The 24,033-nt window shown below is 33.6% G+C and overlaps 3 protein-coding genes and 1 pseudogene across 4 annotated transcripts; 3 read left to right on the forward strand and 1 right to left on the reverse strand.

Annotated features, from left to right (window-relative positions):
* Positions 1-220: 220 nt before the first annotated feature.
* Positions 221-3,962, forward strand: LOC126660654 (cucumisin-like; annotated as a pseudogene).
* A 1,901-nt stretch (positions 3,963-5,863) lies between these two features.
* LOC126662089 (cucumisin-like) lies at positions 5,864-10,707 on the forward strand. The gene is made up of 10 exons (XM_056104191.1): positions 5,864-5,962; positions 6,113-6,201; positions 6,701-6,792; positions 7,119-7,362; positions 7,646-8,159; positions 8,467-8,567; positions 8,903-9,118; positions 9,417-9,528; positions 9,600-9,813; positions 9,996-10,707. Exons 1-10 carry the CDS (start codon positions 5,864-5,866, stop codon positions 10,583-10,585), a joined length of 2,271 nt encoding a protein of 756 aa, XP_055960166.1. The 3' UTR covers positions 10,586-10,707.
* Positions 10,708-14,747: 4,040 nt separating this feature from the next.
* Positions 14,748-20,622, forward strand: LOC126660652 (cucumisin-like). The gene is made up of 10 exons (XM_050354233.2): positions 14,748-14,846; positions 14,993-15,081; positions 15,335-15,426; positions 15,661-15,904; positions 17,424-17,937; positions 18,592-18,692; positions 19,037-19,252; positions 19,348-19,459; positions 19,531-19,744; positions 19,949-20,622. Exons 1-10 carry the CDS (start codon positions 14,748-14,750, stop codon positions 20,497-20,499), a joined length of 2,232 nt encoding a protein of 743 aa, XP_050210190.2. The 3' UTR covers positions 20,500-20,622.
* On the reverse strand, positions 20,049-23,160 carry LOC126660653 (pentatricopeptide repeat-containing protein At1g05750, chloroplastic). 2 transcript variants are annotated; one of them, XM_050354238.2, is made up of 2 exons: positions 21,591-23,160; positions 20,049-20,522 (listed from the first exon to the last, which is right to left on the reverse strand). In XM_050354238.2, the coding sequence occupies exons 1-2, from the start codon at positions 23,078-23,080 to the stop codon at positions 20,519-20,521; spliced, it is 1,494 nt and encodes a 497-aa protein (XP_050210195.1). In that variant the 5' UTR covers positions 23,081-23,160; the 3' UTR covers positions 20,049-20,518. The 2 variants fall into 2 exon arrangements, with proteins under 2 accessions (XP_050210195.1, XP_050210191.1); XM_050354234.2 differs by lacking the exon at positions 20,049-20,522 and having other exon boundaries at positions 21,419-23,160.
* Positions 23,161-24,033: the final 873 nt, after the last annotated feature.

Below are 24,033 nucleotides of genomic sequence, written 5' to 3' on the forward strand. Positions count from 1 at the left end.
CTGAAATGGCAAGGTGGAATGCTTCTCTTGCCTGGTTTTTCATTATAAGCCTCACCTCTAGTTTAGTTGTCAGCTTCCATGGCTCGTCTGATGAAGATCGAAAGGCATTTCAAATTTTATTTTTTTCATGTAAATTTTGTAATTGTTTGAGCATTGCTAACTAATCTTTATATCTCACAATGTTGATTTTATTGCTAGAAATGATTAATTTCTGTTGTGGATGTAGGTGTACATTGTTTACATGGGCGACCGTCTAAAGGGTGAATCTAGTTCATCAACTCTTCATAATAATATGTTACGAGAAGTTGTTGGCAGGTTTATGTTTAAACTATGCTAAACTTTATGTTGCACGGAAACTTGTCATGTTTCATCACTTTGTTTTTCGCTTTCTGTACTATATAACTCGGTAACCTGGCATTGCATTGATCAGTGATGCATCAGATTATCTGCTTAGAAGCTATCACAGGAGTTTCAATGGTTTTGCTGCTAACCTGACAGAAGAGGAAATGCAGAAACTGGCAGGTGGGAAAATCCTTTCTGATATAGGTATCTGCTAGAGATAATAAAACCATCTTAGTCTCACCTAACAGTTTGAGTTTTAGAGTATTTATTCGCGCGTCAAACGCAATAGTCATTTGCATACGGAATTGGAACCTCACCTAACAACTTAATTTTTTGAATGAATTGATTATTTGATGTTTTCATCACATTAATTGATTATCTTTTCTGTAGGGATGCAAGGTGTAGTGTCAGTTTTTCCTAGTCAAAAAATGAAACTACACACGACAAAATCCTGGGACTTCATGGGCTTCCCTGTCAATATTGTAAGATCAAATACTGAAAGTGACATCATTATCGGAGTGCTTGACACCGGGATCTGGCCTGAATCTCAAAGTTTCGATGATTCAGGATACGGTCCACCTCCTGCGAAATGGAAGGGGCTTTGCCAATCATCTTCCAATTTCACCTGCAATAAGTAAGCAGTACAACATTACTACATTTGTAAGGCTATCTTTGATTCGTGAAATAAAATATGCAAAAAAATTACTTATGTCACAAAAATTGGCAAAATTTATATAGGTATAATTCCATGGGATTACTATCATTTATTCAAAATTTGTCAAGCATGGTTTAGGATTTATAACGGACCGCACTTGTGAACTGCTGACCTGTTTCTAATTTTCTTTGATCAGCAAAATTATTGGGGCAAAATACTACTATAGTGAAGGCCAAATAGACCCGAATAAAGAATTTGATTCTCCAAGGGATTCAGAAGGACATGGAACTCATGTTGCATCAACAGCAGCAGGGGACATAGTAACCCAGGCAAGCTTATTAGGCCTAGGTTCCGGCATTGCTCGTGGAGGTGTTCCGTCAGCTCGTATTGCTGTTTACAAGATATGTTGGCTTGATGGGTGTTCAAGTGCTGACATACTGGCAGCATTTGATGATGCTATTGCTGATGGAGTTGATATAATCTCTCTATCAATTGGAGGTTGGCCAATGGAGTATTTTGATGATCCGATCGCAATTGGAGCTTTCCATTCAATGAAAAATGGTATACTTACCTCCAATTCTGCTGGAAATGCTGGCCCTGACTCTGAAACAGTGTCAAATTGTTCACCATGGTCACTTTCTGTAGCTGCTAGCACTATTAACAGAAAGTTTTTGACACCATTTAAATTAGGCAATGGAGAAATCTATCAGGTTTTTAAATTTCTGATCAATTACTCATTTTTTCGGATTAAACTATATATCCTGACATTCTTTCAATGCAGGGAAATTCCTTAAATACTTTTCAGCATGGAAATACTGTGTATTCGATTATCTATGCTGGAAATGCCTCGAACGATACATCCAGGCATCCTTTTGGGTAAGCATATCCATTTCAGAAGTTGAAATCTTTAGATTCAAGAATTGAAAATGGGATTATTTTTCATGAAATGCAGATATTGTTCTGAAGATAGCTTAGACAAAACTTTGGTTGAAGGGAAAATTGTTGTTTGTGAAGATTTTGATGATGAGGGTTCTGCAGCTATTGGTGTAGCTGGCCTAGTATCGCTGGCCGGAATTGATTCAGATTTTTCTGATAGTTACGTTTTGCCGGTTTCCTTGATAAGCTCTTCCGATCAAACTAATATCTTAATTTACATGAATTCAACAAGGTATATCACATCCAAGCTTGAGCCCGAGTTTCGTAATAATTTGAAATCCGCTCGATTCATTTACTCCCCAAATAGATACGGGTCTTATTGTACTAATTCAGTTGTACTTGTTATGATATTTCACCAGTGAGCCAACAGCAATAATCTTCAAGAGTGTTGAACAAAAAGATGAATTAGCTCCATATGTTGTTTCATTCTCTTCAAGAGGACCTAATCCAGTAACAAGTGACATTCTTAAGGTTAAATTTCTCCATTTCTATATTCATTTTTTTTCCTACTATAATAAACTTCAACGAGTCATAACTTTTGATTATGTTGGAACTACGTGGTCCATAATATTGTCAAATCGAATCTGATTCAGATATGTACATATCGGATTTGATTCAGAGTTCTACTTTAATCATATGCCCATAATCGACTGATTTGCAACTCGAGATCTCTTTTTTTCTCAAATCATACTTTTATTTGCTATTTGGCTGCAACATTTTCTACTTCTGATCACTTCCTCTTGGCGTGCAGCCTGACCTGACAGCTCCTGGAGTTGACATCTTAGCCGCTTGGTCAGAAGCTACTACGGTTACAGGATTAAAAGGAGACACAAGAATAGTTCCGTACAATATAATCTCTGGAACATCCATGGCTTGCCCTCATGCATCTGCTGCTGCTGCTTATGTCAAGTCATTTCACCCAACTTGGTCTCCTGGTGCCATCAAATCTGCTCTCATGACCACAGGTACTGATGATTTGTTTCGTAATAGAAACCTGCATTGCCCGTGTCAAGTTTTATGTTTTGGCATTTTCATTTATGGAAATGATTCAAAACACCAAAACTTTATAATCATAACTTTTCTATTAAAAATATGGTTTTGCTCGTTTCTCATTTTTTTATTTCCCATCCCAACGGGATTGTTTCCTGACAAATAGATGGAAAGGATCAATCTGATGGATAGTGACTTCTTAGATTTTGTTTGTTTTAGAACAGACAGCTATATTGCACGGAAACTTGTCAAGTTCTACTGTTGAATGTCACATTTTCGTTTTTGGAAATGATTATGAAACTCCGTAAACTTTACATTTATAACCTATATTAGTAAAAATCATAGTTTCACTCGTTTCTCATTTCATTATTTACCGTTTCAAATTTTCCATTTCCGGGAAACATAGATGAAAGGATTAATTTGACAGAAAGCGATTTCTTAATTTTTTTTGTTCTAAGCAGCTTATCCGATGAATCCAGCCACAAACATCGATCAAGAATTTGCTTACGGATCAGGTCACATAAATCCTGCAAAGTCCATTGATCCTGGATTAGTATATGATGCTGAAGAAACCGACTACGTTAATTTTCTATGCGGACAAGGATATAATGTCTCACAACTTCGGCTAGTTACCGGAGATAGCAGTACATGTTCTGAAGAAACAAATGCAACTGTCTGGGATTTAAATTACCCATCTTTTGCATCCTCTTCCCTGTCAGGAAGTCCTACAGTTACCATGTTTCACAGAACTGTCACCAACGTTGGATCCCCATCCGCAACTTATAAGGCGATTACACACGCTCCAGCAGGACTAAAAATTCAAGTTGATCCGGATACTCTTACCTTCACCTCTGTTGGTGAAAAGCAATCGTTTGTTGTGATTCTTGATTATACATTGTCGAGTTCAGAGGCAATATTATCCGGTGAATTGGTTTGGGACGATGAAAGCCATCGAGTCAGAAGTCCGATTGTAGCATTTGTTCATGATCTTGATGTATAAGCATTAAGTTATATGTTAAAATTTAATTTACAGCTATAAGATTGTGGTATTAAATTGCATAGAACAACATCTTATACTTTATTTTTTTAAGAAAAACTACTGAAATGATCACCTGGCCAAGATTAGTTATATCATTCATTCTTTTTGCCTCAGAACAGTAAGAAACTATGTGCTTGTAAATGCCTGTAGTCCATCATTTGATCATAATGAGTTTGAACAGTTAATATATCATTCTATCCAAACCTTTCAAATATTGTAAATCTATTTCTATCTGACAAATTCGCTAGAAATCTATCCAATTTTCCGAAATTGATTTAATTCTGTCTATGTGCCAATTGAATGTGTAATTTTTTTAAAAATAAAAAGAAGAAGAGTTATCGATTGGGATGTCACATGGTTCGGATAAATCAGTTTAAAAAAATTTTACATCGATTTTTGAAAATTGGATCTATTTTTAACGAATTGATCAAACTGTGACAGATTTATAACTTTTGGAAGTTTTGGATAAATTTTTTAAAACAACAAAATTTTCTTAGCTTTTTAACACCATTAAACCGAATAAAAATAAGGCACAATTCAATATCTTATATTATTTTTATGTCAGGAAGTCTTTAACATATATCAATCACAGGATTGTCTCAAATGTTGGATCACCATGAATAGCCATGCATTTCTATCAAAATTAAAGATATAGAAAAGCAATACACATTTGAATACTATTATACTTTTTTCAATTGGATTCCTCCATTTTCATTTGTCAATATTACATTGAATTCTTACACTTTTAATTTTATAGACACCATTAGGTTGTTCTGTCACGGAAAATGAAATTTGTGCACTCCACATGCAGTTAGTACAACTGCGATAAATATCGTTCGTTTTTTTTAATTGAATTGAGTTCCTACACTTTTATTTTTGTTGAAAGTAAGTCACTCAATCGGTTTTTTCGGCATGACTTCACTCTATTAACATTTGTGTAGAGAAAGGACCTAATGTCTATAAAATTTAAAATATAAAGACTTAATATATACAAATTATTTTGGAGGTATCCAATTTAAAAAGTTAAGGGAAGTGCAGAAAGCCAAATATATATTTTTGCAAAATATTTTTCTTTCTATTACTTATGATAAGAAATGTAAAGCTATATGGCCTGCAAAATATATTAATTGGCATTGTTAATTGCTTACTCATAGACTACCTGATTTCCTTGTGTCACTACAAAAACAAGAAGCAAACATTAACAATTGCAAAGTTTAATCCTAGTTTTTGTCACCATGAGTACCATATTCTCTGTAACATTCCATCCGGCTGGTTTACGGTTACTTTTACAGAACGATTATCAATATTTTCAATTATGATACTTTTTTAAACATAAATATCAATTTTACAACAACGAAAGGTTATATAGAATTTTAGGCAAATTTGTATCCGTGTGGATGACGGAATATAGTGCTGTCACTCAGTTGATAATTATATAAAAAAAAATGAATCATATACTTGTTTTACAGGCAAAAATTGACATAAAATGATCGGATAACCTCTTGTTGTCAAAATGATAGTTAGTTACCAAAATATAACAAATGATAATTGTTCTATGAAAGACTTATAACCGCAAAAATATTTAACTCTAAAAGAGGTTATGGACGAAAAAATGTCGGTTTTGCACAAAAAAATAAACGGAAATTTTTACTTTAAAAATCAGCCAAATAAAAAGATGGAACCGAACCGAACCAAATTTATCAATTTTGTTCGGATTGCTCACTCTTGTCACAATGTCATTGTATTTTATTAATTGACGAGGTTAACAATAAATTTGTCTAATGAACTACGTAATAAGTTATTAAATTAATAAGTTAGTTGACTTTCTTGCATCTATAAAACCTCAGTCCACTCTATAGTTTCTTCTACAAGAAAGTGTTATATTACAAGAACTATCAAAAATGGCAAGGATGCAATCCCCACATGATTGCCTTCTCCTCTGTATTGTCACCTTTTGTCTGGTTTTGAGCTGCCATGGAACATCGGACGGAGATCGAAAGGCATAATTTTAACCATACATCTAATTGTCACATTTTATTTTTTGCACAAATCCGTCATAAATCTAAATTTCTATCATAAATTTGCGACGGATTTTTACCATTTATTTCCAATTGGACAGTTTGTTTATTGATGTTGTTTATATTATGCAGGTTTATATTGTGTACATGGGGGAACTTCCGAAGGGCGAATTTAGTGCATCTACTCTTCATATCAATATGTTACAAGAAGTTGTTGGAAGGTCGAAACTTCAATTTTTTTAAAACATCCTTAAAAAATTATTAGAATTAATTAATTTATATCTTTTAAACCTATTATGTATAATGATGATTTCATTTCATATAAATTAATTGGGTTCAATGCATGCATGCATGCATGGTACCTGAATTTCATAGTATATTTCAGATTGATACCTAAACTTCAATTGTATCTTCTTGATCTATATTTTGATTTTTATTCAGGTGAAAGTACATTAATATTTTCCAACCAAAATAAATTTATGTGACAATCGGGCGAGCCATATTTTTAGAATATCGCACCACGTCAGTTGTCATTTTCTTGATGTGACTTCTAATATACTTTATCCTGAAACAAAAATTAAAGATCAAGTACTAAAGAGATACAAATTATAAATTAGGTATCAATTTGAAATATGTAACAGAATGTAGGTATCACTCGAGTATTTAACCTTACATTAATTGTAGCTAACTTAATTCAATACATGGATTGCATTGAAGCAGTGCTGCATCAGACTACTTACTCCACAGCTACCACAGAAGCTTCAATGGTTTTGTTGCCAAGCTGACCGAAGAGGAAAAGCAGAAAGTGGCTGGTAATTATTCGGAAACTCAGAATTCGGATTTTAATTTTTTTAATATTTTTTTTATTATTTTAAGAGAAAAATTAAATTATATGATTATCAAAATGATTTTATATATCGAAACAGTTTGGTCGGTTAATTTGACGAATTAGGACAATTACATGAAAATCTCAATTCAATTAAAGTTATGGAGTTTTTCTTCACTAGTATTAATCGCAATTTTACGAATCAAACTGTAATTTTGTTTTAAGAAGTTATCAGTAAAATCGAACAAAATTAAGGATATATAAATTCTTTTGCCTTTAATTTTCTTATTCATTTGTACCCTTTTGTTTCAGGTATGCAAGGTGTAGTGTCAGTGTTTCCAAGTCAAAAGAAGAAATTACTCACAACTAAATCATGGGATTTTATGGGCTTCCCTATCAATTCTGTAAGATCGTCCGGCGAAAGTGACATGATCATCGGAATGCTTGACACCGGAATTTGGCCTGAATCACAAAGTTTTAATGATTCAGGTTATAGCCCGGCTCCAACAAAATGGAAAGGAACTTGCCAAGCTTCCTCCAATTTCACTTGCAACAAGTAAGCTTCATTTTCTAAACTTTAGACTCGTGTGAAAACATCTGAATAAACCAACAAGGTTTAAAATATCATAAAATTGGCTAAACTAGCCGATTTAAAATATTTGGATATACCTGATGTAACTCTCAAAAGCTTGGTATTTTATTGAGATTAACCCTATTTTTAAGTATAGTACGAGCACCGTAATTTCAGCTCAATCAAAATTTACGACCCGTAAAAGATCAGTACCCTGCATCATTTTACGTATCTGATTTTTTGTATTACATCTATTATGCAATTGCAGCAAAATAGTTGGAGCAAGGTACTACCATAGTGATGGAGAGATAGATCCTGATGTTGAATTTCCATCTCCAAGAGATTCAGAAGGACATGGTACTCACACTGCATCCACAGCAGCAGGAGATTTAGTTAGCTCAGCAAGTCTGCTTGGCCTCGGCTTGGGTACTGCTCGAGGAGGAGTTCCGTCGGCTCGTATTGCCGTTTACAAGATATGCTGGAGTGATGGATGTTCTGATGCTGACATTCTTGCAGCATTTGATGATGCAATTGCTGACGGAGTCGATATAATCTCGCTCTCGGTCGGAGGATGGCCAATGGATTATTTCGAGGATCCAATTGCGATCGGAGCGTTTCATTCGATGAAGAATGGGATACTTACTTCTAATTCTGCTGGTAATTCAGGGCCTGACCCTGGTTCAGTCTCTAATTGTTCACCTTGGTCTCTTTCTGTGGCTGCTAGCACCATTGACAGGAAGTTTATGACTCCTGTTAAACTTGGCAACGGAGCAGTATATCAGGTCAGGCTCCATTCCTAGTCGATGCATTCGGTTTGAACCAAATCAAAATTTAAGTTTTTTTTGTCAAAGTACTGAACCGAATTTCTAAGAGTAAAAAAACCAAACTAGTCGGTTCGCTTGACTCTATCAGTTTGATTTGGTTATTTCGGTTTGATTTACACTAAATATTAACTGATTTCTTTTCTAATATCAAACTGAACTGAAATTACAGTTCGATTTGGTTCGGTTTTTGCACACCCCTAATCTTGATTGATCCCTTTGACTGCTAATTAAACTTAATCTATAACATCCTTCAATACCACTGCAGGGAAATTCGATAAATACTTTTGAACAGGGAAACACCATGCATCCAATCATCTTCTCTGCAGATGCTGCAAACCAAACCGGAGGACATAGTACCGATTCAAGGTAAACGCGTCAGCAGACGACTTTGAACTTTACAGATTAAATTCAAGAATCAGCTGACACTACTACATAATGTGGCAATGTTAACATAGTTAAATAACAGTTTCAAAACTGTTGGAATAGTAGATAATTGCAATGAAAAAGTTCCGTTATAAATGAATTAGTAAGCAAATTCCATTTTAGAAAATAACAAAGTTGTTGCACTAGCAATTAAAGATCTATTTTACTGGAGTCAAATGTAGCAGATTCAAAATTATTACGATATATCTAAAATAACAATTTTTGTAAGCAAAGAGTATAGAGAAGTAGAAAACTGAATATATTATGCTAAAATGCAGGTACTGCAGTGTAGACTCTTTGAACAAGACTTTGGTTCAAGGAAAAATTGTTGTTTGTGATGATTTCAGCGAGGAAGATGCAATAGCTCTTGGTATAGCCGGCATAATAGCGCCGGACGGATTCTATACAGATGTAGCTTTCACTTTTGCTTTACCAGTTTCACTAGTAAGCACTGACAATGGAACTGATATTGTAAAATACTTGAACTCGACCAGGTATTTCCTTAAATTGCCAAAGTATTTCAGTAGGGATGTGCAAAAACCGAACAGAACTGACAAATTTCGTTCTGTTTGTCATTGGACATAAAAATTTCAGTCTATTAGTTTTAGTGTAAATTAAACCGAAATAACCGAAGCAACTAGTTTGGTACGATTTGGTTAGAAATTTTATAATTCATCAAAATTTCAGTTCGGTTAGGTTCTATTCGAACCGAATACACATCCCTATATATCAGTAATGAGATCATAAACAGAGGTTTCCTTACAGAAATTTTGTGCTTGATGTTTTCTTCAGTGAACCAACTGCAGCAATTTTCAAGACTGTTGAACAAAAAGATGAATTAGCTCCATATGTTGTTTCCTTTTCTTCAAGAGGACCGAATCCAATTACAAGTGACATTCTCAAGGTAATAATATCGAATGATTTTCTCTGCTTTCCGCAATTTTTTTCTGTTCCTGACTTACTCTTCACGTGCAGCCTGACCTGACAGCCCCTGGTGTAGACATTTTAGCAGCATGGTCCGAAGCAACTACCGTGACTGGAGAACAAGGCGATACAAGAGTAGTTCCGTACAACATAATCTCCGGTACATCCATGTCTTGCCCACATGCGTCCGGTGCTGCTGCATACGTCAAGTCATTTCACCCGACATGGTCTCCTGCTGCAATCAAGTCTGCTTTAATGACAACAGGTAATAGTTTGGCTAACCTGAAACTACTTTTCCTAAATACTAAAATGCTAAAACAGAAAATGCTGAAATAGGATAAGTATAAAATTTCAGAGTTTCAGAAGTGTTTTCGTAAACAAAAACGAAATGCCAAAATATAGGAGTCGACAAGTTTCCATGTATCCAAAAAAAACACATATTATTAGACTATCTAATTCATTATATTCGTTGTAACATTTTAATGTGTTTCACAGCTTACCCGATGAGTCCAGTCACAAACACCGATCAAGAGCTTGCTTACGGATCAGGCCACATAAATCCTGTAAGGGCGACGGATCCTGGTCTAGTATACGATGCTGGAGAACTTGATTTTGTTAAATTTCTGTGCGGACAAGGATATAATGCTACACAACTGCAGCTTGTTACAGGAGACAAAAGCGCATGTTCTTCAGCAATAAATGCAACTGCTTGGGATTTAAATTACCCTTCTTTTGCCCTTTCTGCGCCATCAGGAGTATCTGTAACTCGCGTCTATCACAGAACTGTCACAAATGTTGGAAGTCCGTCAGCAACTTATACATCAAATATAAGATCTCCTGCAGGACTTCAAATTACAGTTGAGCCAAATGTTCTCAGCTTCCAGTCTCTTGGCGAAAAGCAATCTTTCGTTGTGACAGTTGAAGCTACATTGAAGGATACAATTTTATCTGGCCGATTGGTATGGAGTAACGACGTCCATCAAGTGAGAAGTCCGATAGTCGCATTTGTTTCAGATTCTGAACCTGGTGAACCATAGTCAGGAATTCTCTCTTATATGTTAAAATAAAATTTACAGCTATAAGATTGCGGTTTTAAATTCCATAGAACCACAACATCATGTACTATTATTTTTTAAGAAAAACTATTGAAATGATCATCTTTGCAAGTTTAGCTATATCATTCTTTTTTCCTAAGAACAGTAAGAAACTATATGCTTGTGAATATATCAAATTAGGTCGATGCCCGCGCGTTGCGCGGATGAAATTAAATAAATTTAATATTCTTTAATGTATGTTTTTTTATATAACTTAACTTGATTGTTAATAATATAAATATTATTTTTTGGTAATATTCGATTTGTAGATAAAGTATCATAAGAAAAGTTCAGATTTTAAATATAATAATTTAACGGATTTTAAAAAACTGAATATTCAAGATAATATAAATTTAATTGAATTAAATATGTTGAACATAATATGAAATATCCTTAGGCAATAGATAAAAAATATTATTTATAATCGTAAACATAAACTTTACAAATAATCAACTAATGACAGTTTTGATGATGAATAGAGATTCAAAAAACTAACCCTCTTATGATTAATTAAGCACATCAATGATGAAGAATATCAAAATAAAATTACGTAATAGAATTTTATACGAATGTCTCAAATATTGATATATGAATTCATAGAGCTAAAAAAATGAAACTTAGTAATATAATTATAAATTTTTAAAAAACTTTATATGTTTAAACTTTTATTAGTTAAATCTAAAAATTAACTTCTAAAATATATTACATTTATAATCTGTGAACATGAATAATATAACACAAATTTCAACAATAAATAAAAACTCTTTAAATCTCATAACTAATTTCTTTTAAAATTTTAATTTTACTAAATTTAATTTCAAACACTTTATATATTTTATGACTTATAAATAATAATAACTTACATTTTTATAACATATTAGTAAAATATAATAAAATTGATTGCTTAACTTGTCTTGAAGAGGGGGGATAGAGCTCTCTCCTTGCAAAAACCGTTCATAACACTACCGTAGACCAACACACTTGTTTTTTTCCTTGCCTTCATCATTACCCCATATTCAATAACTTCATTAATTTGAATACATATATATCTTAAATTATCATGAAATTCAAAAGAAAAATTATACTTCAATGAGGCATTTCAACAAACAGTTGGTGATCAATCATACAAATAAATTGTGAAAAAGAGAGAATTAGAGAGACCTTATAAATTGCGGGGGTCGGTTGATCAGAGAAAGATAATTGCAATATAAAGTGAAGATTAATTTGCTGTAGAAGCTTCAACGGCGCATAACATCTAGGAATGAGGTTTTACGTTATGAGTGTGCTGAAGAGTTTTTTTGTTCCGAGAAACGTTTTGAAAATTGAAAATTTAAGAGAGTTAAAAGGGTTAATAAATCTGAATAATCCACGTGTCTGGATTAAAGAGCGCCACTTGTTAACGATATGTTAAAAGCTAATTGAGTAGATATAGATATAGATATAGATATAAAGTAATTTTATATATTCATAACTACCGTCAAATTGAAATAATATCTTTCAAAAAAATAATCTTGACAGTTTGAACCGTCAAATTTGCGAGTCCTAACAATTATATCTAAGAAGAAATTAAATAGATGAAAAATCTGTGTTTTTTTGAGTAAAATGGTGGAATATAGAAATCAGGAAACGCGCCTCAGTATATCAACTAGGTTGACACCCGTACTGAAAAATTTGTTAATATCTCATGTTATTTTAGAGACATTTGCAAAGTTATCTAAAAAATAAAATATTTGAAAATTTAACCCAAAAAGTGAATGTTTTTAGTTGTACCTCAAAATTTTAAATCTTTATTACTCCGCAGTTTCAAACAGTTTCAAAAAAACACAATTTGAAACTGTTTTATAAACCGTTCCGAATATAGTTTTTAATGGAGTTTCAAACGGTTTCCAAAAAAAAAATACAATTTTAAGCTATTTTATAAATCGTTTTAAAGACAATTTTTAGTGGGGTTTCAAACGATTTCTAAAAAAATAATTTTAAACCGTTCTAAAAAAACTATTTCTAATACAGTTTCTAATGGGACTTCAAACAGTTTCTTAAAAAAAAAAAAACCATTTCTAATGGGACTTCAAACAGTTGCTTAAAAAAATGGAGTATTTTTATAAATTTTTAAAGTAAAAGAAAGAAATTTTCAAATGAAGAGTATTTTTAGCAAATATTTTCAAAAACATAGTATTTTTGACAAATTCTCTTATTTTTATTATCAGTTGGTTCATATTTGAAGAAAGTGTCTATAAAATTCTAATATAATAATAAAATTACTTAAATATTAACGTATGATTAACTAAAAGATTGGCAGAAGGTACAAATAAGCTCTCGAGTTTTTCTCAAAAGTGCAGATCAGCTCTTTTAAAATGGAACAATTAAACCCTTATTATTTTAAAATCGAACAAATAAACTCTTTTAGTTTACTTTTGGGACATTTATCCCCACAAATTTTTGGTAAATATTTTAAATATTAAAATTCTTTTTTGAACTTTTTTCCTATATGATTATGAGAGACATGTTAGCCATTAACGAGTGTTTCTAATGATGTTGGATGAAAGGGGTTATTTGTTCTATTTGGAAACAAAGAGGGCTTAACTATACCCTAAAAAAGTAAAAGGGCTGATTTGTACTTTGTGAAAACTACGAGGATTTTTTTGTACCTTTTGCCTAAAAGATTAAATAGATCATTTCAAAAAAAATTATGATTTTATTTACTGTATGAATATAATTGTAAAGACTCGTGAAATTGACGAGATACTATTGGAATTATTTTAGGAATATTTCTCTCTATTTACTGATACAGTTATAAATAGATAAAATTATTTTTTTATATCAAATTGAAGCTAATTAAGAGATTGACACTAAAATCTTTTACAGGACTCTCAAATGTTGGATCACCATGAATAGCCATGCATTTCTGACAAAATTAAAATAAGTTACTTGCTTTCTATTGCATATGATATACTTGCTTTCTATTGCACATGAACACCATTCCAGTTTTAAGATGTTTGAGATCAATGAATACCAAATAATTATTTTAAATAAGTTTGAATAAAAAAAATTAAAAATTAAGCCAACGATACTCGTTTTTTCAAAAAAATTAAAAGGTCAAATGACATATCATTTTTTCGAAAAAGTAGTCAAAAACGTATAATTCGGCCGAATAAAATTCAGCTCCACCCGAATAATTTTTTTTTGATTCCGCTGCTGATAATATAATAGGTAAAACTATATATGGCCTGCAAATATTTTGACTGGCATTGCTTTACCTGACTTCATTGTGTCACACTGTCACTACAAAAACAAGAACATATAAACAATTGTAGAGTTTCATCCTAGTTTTTGTCACCAATATTAGTACCATATTTTCTGATACATTCCAATTTCCACACACCTGGCTAGCTGTTCTTGCATATCATCAAAACCAAAGGTTAAATATTTTATGATTATTTTTACAGAACGGTTAAGGATGTTTTAATTTTTGTTACATAATGATAATTTTATTTTCAATTTTACAACAATAGGATGTTACATATTATTAGGTCAATTTTTATTTACGTGAATGGCTAAAAAAGTACTTGTCTTATAAATATGCAAAAATTTCCCTAAGATTATCGGATAACCTCATCATGGTGTCAAAATAATAGTTGGATTACCAAGATATAACAAATGAATTTTTTTTTTATGAATTAACTGTTATGTAAAAACTTATAGTACTCCAGCAGCCGCAAAAATATTTAACTCTTAAAAGTAATCCATAAAGAGAAAGAGCTAGGGTGGTTGATTTTCGGAGTCTGTATTCGGTTGGTTCGGAAAATAATCGGTTACGCACAAAAAATAAACTGAATGTTTTTACTCTAAACATCAACCAAATCAAAAAACCGAATCGGATTTTGTTCGAATTATTCACACTCTTGTCACAATGGTATTATATTTATTAATTGACGAGGTTAACAATAAATATGTCTAATGAACTATGTAATAAGTTATTAAACTAATAAGCTAGCTAGTTGACTTTCTTGCATCTATAAAACCTGACTTTCTTGCATCTATAAAACCTCAGTCCACTCTGTAATTTCTTCTACAAGAAAGTGTTCTATTACAAGAACTAGCAAAAATGGCAAGAATGCAATCTCCCCTTGATTGCCTTCTCCTTTGTATTGTCATCTGTTGTCTGGTTCTCAGCTGCCATGGAACGTCGGACCGAGATCGAAAGGCATAATTTTAACCGTACCTATAATCGTCACATTTTATTTCTTGCATAAATCCGTCACAAATTTTTAAAGTCCGTCGTATGACGGAAAGTTGGATAATTCTGATTCCTATGATACATTTTTTATTAATGTTGTTTATATTATGCAGGTTTATATTGTGTACATGGGGGAACTTCCAAAGGGTGAATTTAGTGCATCAACTCTTCATATCAATATGTTACAAGAAATTGTTGGAAGGTTGAAAATTCATTATTTATATGAAAAATTCACTTAAATGTTATGTGGCAATATATTTTAAGAATATGGTTCATCTAATTTTCCATTTCAGTTTAATTCGGTCAGAAAAAATTGACGTACTTTCAACTAAAACAAAAATGAAAAATTAAATTTAGGTGTAAATTTGAAACATGCGACAAAATTTAGATACTACTCAAGTATTTAATCCTACATTAATTGAAGCTAACTCAATACATGTATTGCATTTGAGCAGTGCTGCATCAGATTACTTGCTCCACAGCTACCACAGAAGCTTCAATGGTTTTGTTGCTAAGCTGACAGAAGAGGAAAAGCAGAAAGTGGCTGGTATATATTAAAATACCTATTTTTTTTCAATATTAAAATAAAGTTATGAAAGTTTTGTTTCGTAACTGTAGTAATCTAATAAATTTAAATAATTAATTCACGTCGGACCAAACACGTTATAAATATAATTATATTATTTGCAAAACTAAAGGGTGAGACTTCAATTTTTTTGTTAAGCATATAAAATCATTTTGCCTTTAATTTTCTTATTCATTAGTACCCTTTTGTTTTCAGGTATGCAAGGTGTAGTATCAGTATTTCCAAGTCAAAAGAAGAAACTACACACAACTAAATCATGGGATTTTATGGGGTTCCCTGTCAATTCTGTAAGATCGTCCGGCGAAAGTGACATGATCATTGGAATGCTTGACACCGGAATCTGGCCCGAATCACAAAGTTTTAATGATTCAGGTTACGGTCCGATTCCAACAAAATGGAAAGGAAAATGCCAAGCTTCCTCCAATTTCACTTGCAATAAGTAAGCTTTGTTTTCTAAACTTCACACTTATGGCATGTCTATAAAGTCTAAAGAGTAAATCTAATGATACAGGCTCTGCACAAACTGAACGAAACCGAATAAGTACACCAAACCGATAAATTTGATTTGTTTTGGTTTGATGGTATAAAAATATTGGAGTTTTGATTCAGTTCGATATAGACATAAAAACATTTAGGAAAATTTTAGTGCAAACCGAACCAAACCAAAAAAATCAACCGAACTGGCCAATCTGGTTTGGTTTGAAATTTTTTGAATTTCGGTTTAGTCTTGGAATTTTTTGGCTCGGCTGGTTTGGTTTGAACTGAAGGCACGCCCCTACCAAAACTAAACCAGAAAAAAATAAAAAATGTTAAATTAATGAAATAAATCTTTGGCGGCCCGGAAATTTGAGGTGTGCAAAAAACGACCGAAACCAAAAACCAAACCGAACCGACAAATTAAGGTCGGTTTGATATTGTAAAAAATAGTTTTTTGATTTGGATCGGTGATGGACATTAAAAAAAAGTTCTAATATAAACCAAACAAAATTGAAAAATCAAATTTCAATTTCAAAAATTATACTTCCTCAAAATTTTAATTCGATTTGAACCAAATGCACATCCTCACTGAAAAGTGCATTAAAAATGGACTTTGAAGCCAAAAACTAGCCGATCACGACATCTAACTTTTGATTTTATATATTATAAACCCCGTAATTCCAACCTAATCAAAAGCTACGGCGTAAAAGCTTCTCGTAACGGTAGCGAGCACTAGGGGTGTACATGGTCTGGTTTGACTGGCTTATCATTGATATTTTTATCCAAACCAATTATATTGGTTTGACAAATTTTCAAACTAAAATCAAACCACACACATATTTATAGTTTGGCCTAATTACTTAAAAACACCCCACCTTGTAATTTTTTTTCGTTATACCCCGACCTAGGAAAATTTTCAATTGTACCCTATTTTGGGTTTTTCGTTTTCAACTCTACCCCAACTAAGGGTACAATTGATAATTTAAATAATTTAAGGATAAAAACGTTAATAACAATTAAATAGAAGGATTAAACCATATTTTTTCTTATTTGGAAAAATACAAATAAGTCCTTCAACTTTAAAAAAGTTTAAATAAGTCCACATAATTAATTGTTTTTAATAATTTATCAAAAAATTAAACCATTAAAAAAACTTTTCGATCTACCACCATACTTCTCCGATCCGTCACTAAATTTAAATAAAAAAATTAATTTTATGTTTGGTTTGGTTTATGTTGATTTATAATTTTTGAAACCGCAAACCAAACCAATAATTCCTTTTTTTTCTATTTTCCAAACTAATTTCAAACCAACAATTTTCTAAACCGTAATAATTGGTTTGGTTTTGTTGAATTGGTTTGACATGGTTGGTTTGAATTTTTTCTATATAGCCCTAGCGAGCACACGGTTAAAGATAAGTGTTCTCCATCATTTTTTGGGTATCTAACTTTTTTCTTATTACATCTATAATGCAATTGCAGCAAAATAGTTGGAGCAAGGTACTACCATAGTGATGGAGAGATAGATCCTGATGTTGAATTTCCATCTCCAAGAGATTCAGAAGGACATGGTACTCACACTGCATCCACAGCAGCAGGAGATTTAGTTAGCTCAGCAAGTCTGCTTGGCCTCGGCTTGGGTACTGCTCGAGGAGGAGTTCCATCGGCTCGTATTGCCGTTTACAAGATATGCTGGAGCGATGGATGTTCTGATGCTGACATTCTCGCAGCATTTGACGATGCAATTGCCGACGGAGTCGATGTAATCTCGCTTTCGGTCGGAGGATGGCCGACGGATTATTTCGAGGATTCGATCGCTATCGGAGCTTTTCATTCGATGAAGAATGGGATACTTACTTCTAATTCTGCTGGTAATTCAGGGCCTGACCCTGGTTCAGTCTCTAATTGTTCACCTTGGTCTCTTTCTGTGGCTGCTAGCACCATTGACAGGAAGTTTATGACTCCTGTTAAACTTGGCAATGGAGCAGTATATCAGGTCAGGGTGCAATTTCGAGCTTTGATTGAGGGTGTGCATTTTGTTTGAACCAAACAGAACTAAAAAATTTATTTTCATTAAAAACTGAACCGAGCACTATTTCCAACAAATAAAAAATTTCAAACCAAATTTGTCAGTTTGGTTTGTTTTTTCAATTCGGTTCGGTTATTTCAATTTGGTTTATATAAAAACTTAACTTAATTTTTTGGGGACAATTGCAAAACTCGCCTTTTACCTCTGTAGCGATTTAAGCATGCATTACAAGACGTAGCATAACAATGCTCAACCTTTCATTTTTTGGCATTTATGGCCCATAAGTATTTTCCTTCACTAAACGATGCAGATTTTAACGGTTTTTAGTGAATAAATCGATACCAGATGATGCTTATGGGCCATAAATTGCCAACAAATGAAAGATAGGGTCTTTTTGTGCCATATTTTAAAAGACATGCTTAAATCGCCAAGTGAAAGGCGTTTTTTTTTTTGTAAAACATAGCCGGATTGAAATACTTTTCTTGTTCATAGTATTAAACAGAAACAAACTGAATTTATATCAGTTCGATTCGTTTTGGTTCGGTTTTTGCACACCGCTAACCCTGATTGATCTAACTACTAACTAAACTTAAACAATAACATTCTTCAATTCAACTACAGGGAAATTCCATAAATGCTTTTGAACAGGGAAACACCATGTATCCAATCATCTTTTCTGCAAATGCTGTAAACCAGACAGCAGGACATAATACTGATTCCAGGTAAATACGAATAAACGACTTCCAATTGAGCATACTAAAACCAAGAATCAACAGACATTATTACAAAATGTGATAATTGTAACACCAGTTTAATAGCAATTTCAAAACCGTTAGCTATAGTATATAAAACATATGAAAACTTACAGTGGCTGGTCGTTGCACTAGCAACCGAAGATCTCCCATAGTGAAGTCAAACATAGCAGATTCAAAATCATTGCAATAGATAACAGTATAAAGCACATTCAGTAACGGTTTGCATCTGTAAGCCATTTATGTAGATGAAACTATAAAAGAATATAGAGCAACAGAAAACTGAACATGTCGAGATTTATACCAAAATGCAGGTACTGCAGTCCAGAATCCTTGAACCAGACTTTGGTTAAAGGAAAAATTGTTGTTTGCGATGGTTTCGACGAAGAGGGTGCTATAGCTCTTGGTATAGCTGGCATAGTAGCGCCCGACGGATCATATACAGATGTGGGTTTCACTTTTGCTTTACCAGTTTCATTAGTAAGCTCTGACAATGAAACTGATGTCATAAAATACATGAACTCGACCAGGTATTTTTCGAAATTGCTAAAGTATAATATCAGTAATAAAATCATAAATAATAGATGTATACTTACAGCAATTTTCTGCTTGACTTTTTCATCAGTGAACCAACTGCCATGATTTTCAAGAGTGTTGAACAAAAAGATGAACTGGCTCCATATGTTGTTTCCTTTTCTTCAAGAGGACCTAGTCCAATTACAAGTGACATTCTCAAGGTATATTACAAAACGATTTTCTCCGTTTCTGCTATTTGTTTATCTTTTTGACTTGCTCTTCATTTGTGCAGCCTGACCTGACAGCCCCTGGAGTCGACATTTTAGCAGCATGGTCTGAAGCAACTACTGTGACAGGGGTGGAAGGCGATACAAGAGTAGTTCCATACAATATAATCTCCGGAACATCCATGTCTTGCCCACATGCCTCCGGTGCTGCTGCTTACGTCAAGTCATTTCATCCGACATGGTCTCCTGCTGCAATTAAATCTGCTTTAATGACAACAGGTAATAGTTTGACTAACCTTAAACTATACAGCCAAAAATATGTTATAAAAATATATTATAAGTATAAAGTTTCTAAGTTTCCAAAGAAATGTAATGCCGATACATAGGAGTTGACAAGTTTCCGTGTAATGGACCCGAAACAATACATATTGTTAGACAATCTTATTCATAATATTCGTGGTAATATTTTCATGTGTTTCACAGCTTACCCGATGAGTCAGGACACAAACACCGATCAAGAGTTAGCTTATGGATCAGGCCATATCAATCCTGTAAATGCCATAAATCCTGGACTAATATATGATGCTGGAGAAATTGATTTTGTTAAATTTTTGTGCGGACAAGGATACAATGCTACACAACTGCAACTTGTTACAGGAGACAAAAGCGCATGTTCTGCAGCCATAAATGGAACTGCTTGGGATTTAAATTACCCTTCTTTTGCTCTTTCTATGTCATCATCAGGAAAATCTGTAACTCGCGTCTATCACAGAACTGTCACAAATGTTGGAAATACATCAACAACTTATACATCAAATATAGGATCTCCTGCAGGACTTAAAATAGTAGTTGAGCCAAATGTTCTTAGCTTCCAGTCTCTCGGTGAAAAGCAATCTTTTGTTCTGACAGTTGAAGCAACATTGCCTGATATAGATACAATTTTATCTGGCCAATTGATTTGGAGTAACAACGTCCATCAAGTGAGAAGTCCGATAGTCGCATTTGCTTCAGATTCTGAACCTGGCGAACCATAGTCTGGAATTCTCATTTCTTTCAGCTTGAAATAAAATCACTCAGAATTGTCAAAAATAATAACAATAATAACAACTCAGTAATAAGTGATGTATTTTGTTAAATGAAGTAATGTTGGCATCAAATGCATACAATTATTATATCCTGTACTTATTCAAATAATAATGAATATTATGATTTCAATTCAAGCTATATGTTTCCTTTTGGCCTGCAAAACAAGATCAAAAGTTACTATCCACATGAAACATTGTACTTAACATATCACAGAAATCAGCTATGTAGTATGGAAATGAAAAAGCTCAAACAGGAAAAGATCGAAACGGACAACCTGCAAAATCACATTTACAAGAATGGGTTATAAAATAGAGTTATGGAGATTCAGAAGGCCTATGGAAATGGAAAGGAAACACCGAAATGACGACTTCGAAAGTTTCCATGAAATATAAGAAACTATTTAATGAGAACAGAAAACAGGTCCTTAAATAAGCTAAAATCCTGAAATAATGGGTTATAAAATAGAGTTATGGAGATTCAGAAGGTCTATGGCAATGGAAAGGAAAGACCGAAATGACGACTTAGAAAGTTTCCATGCAATATAAGAAACTATTTAATGAGAACAGAAAACAGGTCCTTAAATAAGCTAAAATCCTGAAATAACAAAATGACCAAGCTTTTCAAACTATAATCCAAACAATTAATCATGAGAACGCAGGAACATGCCATGAATTGTTTGACATCTTCTAAATGTTTATCTGTCTTATGTTAACATCCATCAATGTCCATTTATCTAAAAGCAACAGATTGAAGTATTTGAGCAAGAAACCAATTTTACATAATAGCATTATTACATGCCAGAGTTTGCCGAATCTCTAGCTATTACTTTTACAAGGTAAGACTTTTATTTTCTTTTAAGGACAAGGATAGAACATAAAAGCTATTTACTTCATTTTAAATTTGAGTTAAAATTCATAAGAACATAATAGTGAAAGATTAATTTTTCTTTTCATCATTTCAACCATTTCCTAGTACATTAGGTGCTATAGATTCAGGAACATAGCCAAATAATTTTAGATGATAAGATAAAAGATCTAACATTTCATAAATATGATCGGTTTGGTCGTGAGATTTATCACCAGCCACAAACTTGTGAGAGCTACATCCAATATCAATTGAACTAATCCCTGGCCTTTTTTGTAAACCAAGTTCTTTCATTGTCCTCCTAGCCTTGCTTGCTCTATCCCATTTGCCAACTGCTGCATATGCATTTGATAGTAACACATAATTGGAATCGACACCAGGACCCAAATCATCAAGATACTTCATTAACCTTTCAGCTAAACCAATATCTCCACTAGTACTACAAGCAGCCAACAACGATCCCAACACAATTTCATTCGGCTTCACTGTCATGTTCTCTATTACATTTACCGCGTCTTCTAACCTACCGGCACGGCTATATAAATCTACTATGCAACCATAGTGCTCAACTCTAGGAGATATTTTATGCACACTCTTCATAATATCAAAATACTTGAGACCCTCATCCACCATACCGGCATGGCTACAAGCCGTAAGTGCTCCGGTAAAGCTAACTCCATCCGGTTGAAACCCATCCTTTTGCATCAACTCAAAATACTCCAAAGCTTCGTTTGCAAATCCATTAGCAGCAAAACCACCGATAACCGAGTTCCACGAGACCAAAGTTCTCTTAGGCATTTTATCGAACACTTGACGGGCTAATTTGACACATCCGCATCGAGCATACATATCAATCAAAGTATTACATACCCTAACATTATCCCTGAAATCCTTCCTTAAAACATACCGATGCACCCACAACCCTAACCCGAGCGCACCAAGATTCGCGCAAGCTGATAAAACCGCGATAATCGTTACATAGTCAGGCTCCACTTGGGCAAGCTGCATTGCTCTAAACCACTCCAATCCTTCCTCAAACTCGCCCATTTTAACAAACCCATCAATAAACACAGTCCAAGAAACAACATCTCTGTGCGGCATTTCGTCGAACATCTTGACCGCATTTTCTTTCTCTCCATTTCTCATATACCCATCAACCATAGTATTCCACGACACGGAATTTTTAACCTCAAGCTCGTCAAATATGATTCTTGCGAGTTCTATCTGACGAAACTTTGCGTACATGTCGATCAGAGCGGTGCCCACCATCACATTATTTGTATCCAGGCCAAGTTTTCGTGCGTATGCATGCATGGGAGGGCCGAGAAATTTGGTTTGCGAGGGGGAGTCAGAACAGGCGGATATTAGTGTTATGAATGTGATGTGGTTTGGTTCTACTCCGGCGAGACGCATTCGGGTGAGAAGTGAAGCGGCCTGAGAAAGTTGGCGGTTGCGGCAGTGGCGGGAAATGGAGGCGGTCCATGCAACTACAGGGTCTATGGGTTTTATGTTGGTGTTTTTGAGTTGGTGTTTAGTTAAAGAATTGTTGGTGTTCGATATGGGATTGGAGTTGTGTTGGACAGGCGGCGGCGGCGGCGGTGGTTTGATGTTGGAACGTTGAAGGAATGGGGTGGCGGGAGCGGATGTGAGTGCCGGAATATCCATTTTAGTAACGACGATATTCCATCACAAGTTTAAATACATCAAATATTATAAATTTTAATTGTTAACTACTGTATATTATTTTAATTTTATTTGAATCGAATTCGAGTAGCTCGGTTATTGTTTGAGCTCAAAATCGAGTAGCTTGATTGTTTGAGCTCAAACTTGGCCAAATTTGGGCTCGGCTCAGCACGTTTATAATCCTGGTTTTACCATTCAGTTTCATATAGTCCAATAATTTATTGTCAACTGAGCCTTGCTGATGTGGGTATAACTTGGATGGTTAAGACACGTCTAACTGTATTGAAAGATTCCCGTAACTAACAACTAACAATTGAGACTATATAGAGTCGAGTCGATTACATATTTGACAAAATACACTCAGCCCAATTACTTTAATTATTTTTTTATATATTTTAAAAGAAAGTCATGTTGCAGTCAGTAACATCTATTTACTAGTAATACTAAAAAGAATATGTATTTACTTCATATTTATTTTTATTTTTTTTATAATTGGGAGAGGGGGGAGCGCTTGTGGGAGGAATTGAATCCACGACCTTGACAATTTGCTGTCCAGCGCTTATACCATTTGAGCTACAGCTCGTTGGTTACTTCATATTTAATTTCAGTCAGAATTCTTCATAGTTTTGTTTCAGTATCTTCATGTTCTTGTATCTGATACCAATGTACAAATTAAAATAAAAATAACAAAATTGACAACTCTTCAATCTTTTGATATTCACAACAGATCAATGTCTTTTTAAAGAACTAGCCAAGTTCTTGTTTTCAAAATATAATTAAAAAATCAAACTGTGAGACAATAATTTTCAATTCCTGTTGTTTCCTTTCTCATTTAGGATAATTTGCAGCTCATGTCAAAGCCGTCTAAATGCGGTTCCTGCATGGGCTGATCTATATAGGACGTATGATAGACAATTATTCATCTTATAAATTTT

Source organism: Mercurialis annua, linkage group LG8 (genome assembly GCF_937616625.2).
Source record: "Mercurialis annua linkage group LG8, ddMerAnnu1.2, whole genome shotgun sequence".
Classification (NCBI taxonomy): Eukaryota; Viridiplantae; Streptophyta; class Magnoliopsida; order Malpighiales; family Euphorbiaceae; genus Mercurialis; species Mercurialis annua.

Bases quoted from the DNA above. Each gene is read 5' to 3' on its own strand.
- LOC126660652 (XM_050354233.2), top strand. From the start codon at position 14,748: ATGGCAAGAATGCAATCTCCCCTTGATTGCCTTCTCCTTTGTATTGTC. The intron at 17,938-18,591 runs GTCAGGGTGCAA...ATTCAACTACAG, and splicing joins GCAATGGAGCAGTATATCAG to GGAAATTCCATAAATGCTTT. The intron at 19,745-19,948 runs GTAATAGTTTGA...TGTGTTTCACAG, and splicing joins ATCTGCTTTAATGACAACAG to CTTACCCGATGAGTCAGGAC.
- LOC126660653 (XM_050354234.2), bottom strand. From the start codon at position 23,080: ATGGATATTCCGGCACTCACATCCGCTCCCGCCACCCCATTCCTTCAA.
- LOC126662089 (XM_056104191.1), top strand. From the start codon at position 5,864: ATGGCAAGGATGCAATCCCCACATGATTGCCTTCTCCTCTGTATTGTC. The intron at 7,363-7,645 runs GTAAGCTTCATT...ATGCAATTGCAG, and splicing joins TCCAATTTCACTTGCAACAA to CAAAATAGTTGGAGCAAGGT. The intron at 9,814-9,995 runs GTAATAGTTTGG...ACATATTATTAG, and splicing joins GTCTGCTTTAATGACAACAG to ACTATCTAATTCATTATATT.